General features: G+C 57.8%; 1 protein-coding gene across 1 annotated transcript in view; it reads right to left on the bottom strand.

The window, feature by feature from the left end:
- ACA1_213790 (uncharacterized protein) overlaps positions 1-1,107 on the bottom strand; it is a gene marked incomplete at both ends in the record, with an annotated part of 2,242 nt that continues 1,135 nt past the window's right edge. Inside the window, 3 exons of the mRNA XM_004337006.1 lie at positions 1-456; positions 756-813; positions 955-1,072. Coding sequence (XP_004337054.1) covers positions 1-456; positions 756-813; positions 955-1,072 — 632 coding nt within the window. The remainder of the gene's footprint in view (positions 457-755; positions 814-954; positions 1,073-1,107) is intronic.

Below are 1,107 nucleotides of genomic sequence, written 5' to 3'. Positions count from 1 at the left end.
TTATGTCGCGGTGAATGTGGTGAGTGTGTGCGGTGAGTGCGGTTGTGTGTGTGTTGCGTGTGTGTGTGCGTGTGTGCGGTGCGTACCGTGGTATTTGGCGCCGAGGATGGAGGGCTGCGGGGGAAAGTTCATGGGCTTCGCGAAGTTGGGCAGGCCGCCGTGCATGGCCGGCAGGGAGGGCATCGACGCCGACGAGGCGAACGCGAAGGGCGGGTACCCGAACGGCGCGATCGCCACCGGGATCCCACCACCGCCGCCTCCACCACCGCCGCCGCCGCCACCACCGGGGGGATGCTGGCCCACTCGCCTGCCCGAGACCTGGGGCGGCGGCATGTAGGTGGGCAGGTTGGGGGTGGACGAGCCGGCGAAGTAGACCGGCTTGGGCGGACCGCCCATGTTTCGTCCGGTCGCGGGGGACGGCGGCGGTGGCTGGGGAAACAGGCCCTGCTGCATCCCCTGCGGCTGAAGAAAAGACATATTTAGAGACAAATGTTAATAAAAATATATCCATTTCATGAATTTAATAAATGTCCTCTCCAAAAAGAATAAGAAATATATAATATATTTATTTATTATTTTATTTATTATATAATATTTATTTATTATTGTTATAAATAATAAATGCTAATAAGGAGTGTACTTACATTATTCGGGACTAGAAGATGTGTGAAGGCGGCGGGAGGTACCAGAGAAGGGAAGAGCGCACGCTGCGAGCCAGCGTGGCCACTACTATTATTAGTAATATTATTATTGACGTTGTTCCCGTTGCCAGTGCCGCCGTTGTTGTTATTGTTCTGTCGTGGCCGCGGTCGGCTCACATACTCTGCACCACACACACCACACACGCGCGCGCACGCACACACACAACACACACAGAGAGAGAGGCGGCAAACGTGAGCATGCTACGCATTCCAGCTCCATCGAGGAACGAAGAGAGAGCCACGTGTGCAGTACCTTGGGGCAAGTTGGAATTCGGCGTGGCGCCGCGAGCGCCCGACCGGGTGGGCGATCGCGGCGGTGAGAGGGCGCGCACGCCGGGCGGCAGCATCATCGGCTGGTGCTGGCCCTGGTGCTGGCTGCCCGGCGTGCCCTGGCGGACGGGCGACC

Source organism: Acanthamoeba castellanii (genome assembly GCF_000313135.1).
Source record: "Acanthamoeba castellanii str. Neff unplaced genomic scaffold scf7180000084758, whole genome shotgun sequence".
Lineage (NCBI taxonomy): Eukaryota > Discosea > Longamoebia > Acanthamoebidae > Acanthamoeba > Acanthamoeba castellanii.
Note: the sequence above shows the minus strand (reverse complement) of the source record. Positions and strands in the feature narration are given on the sequence as shown.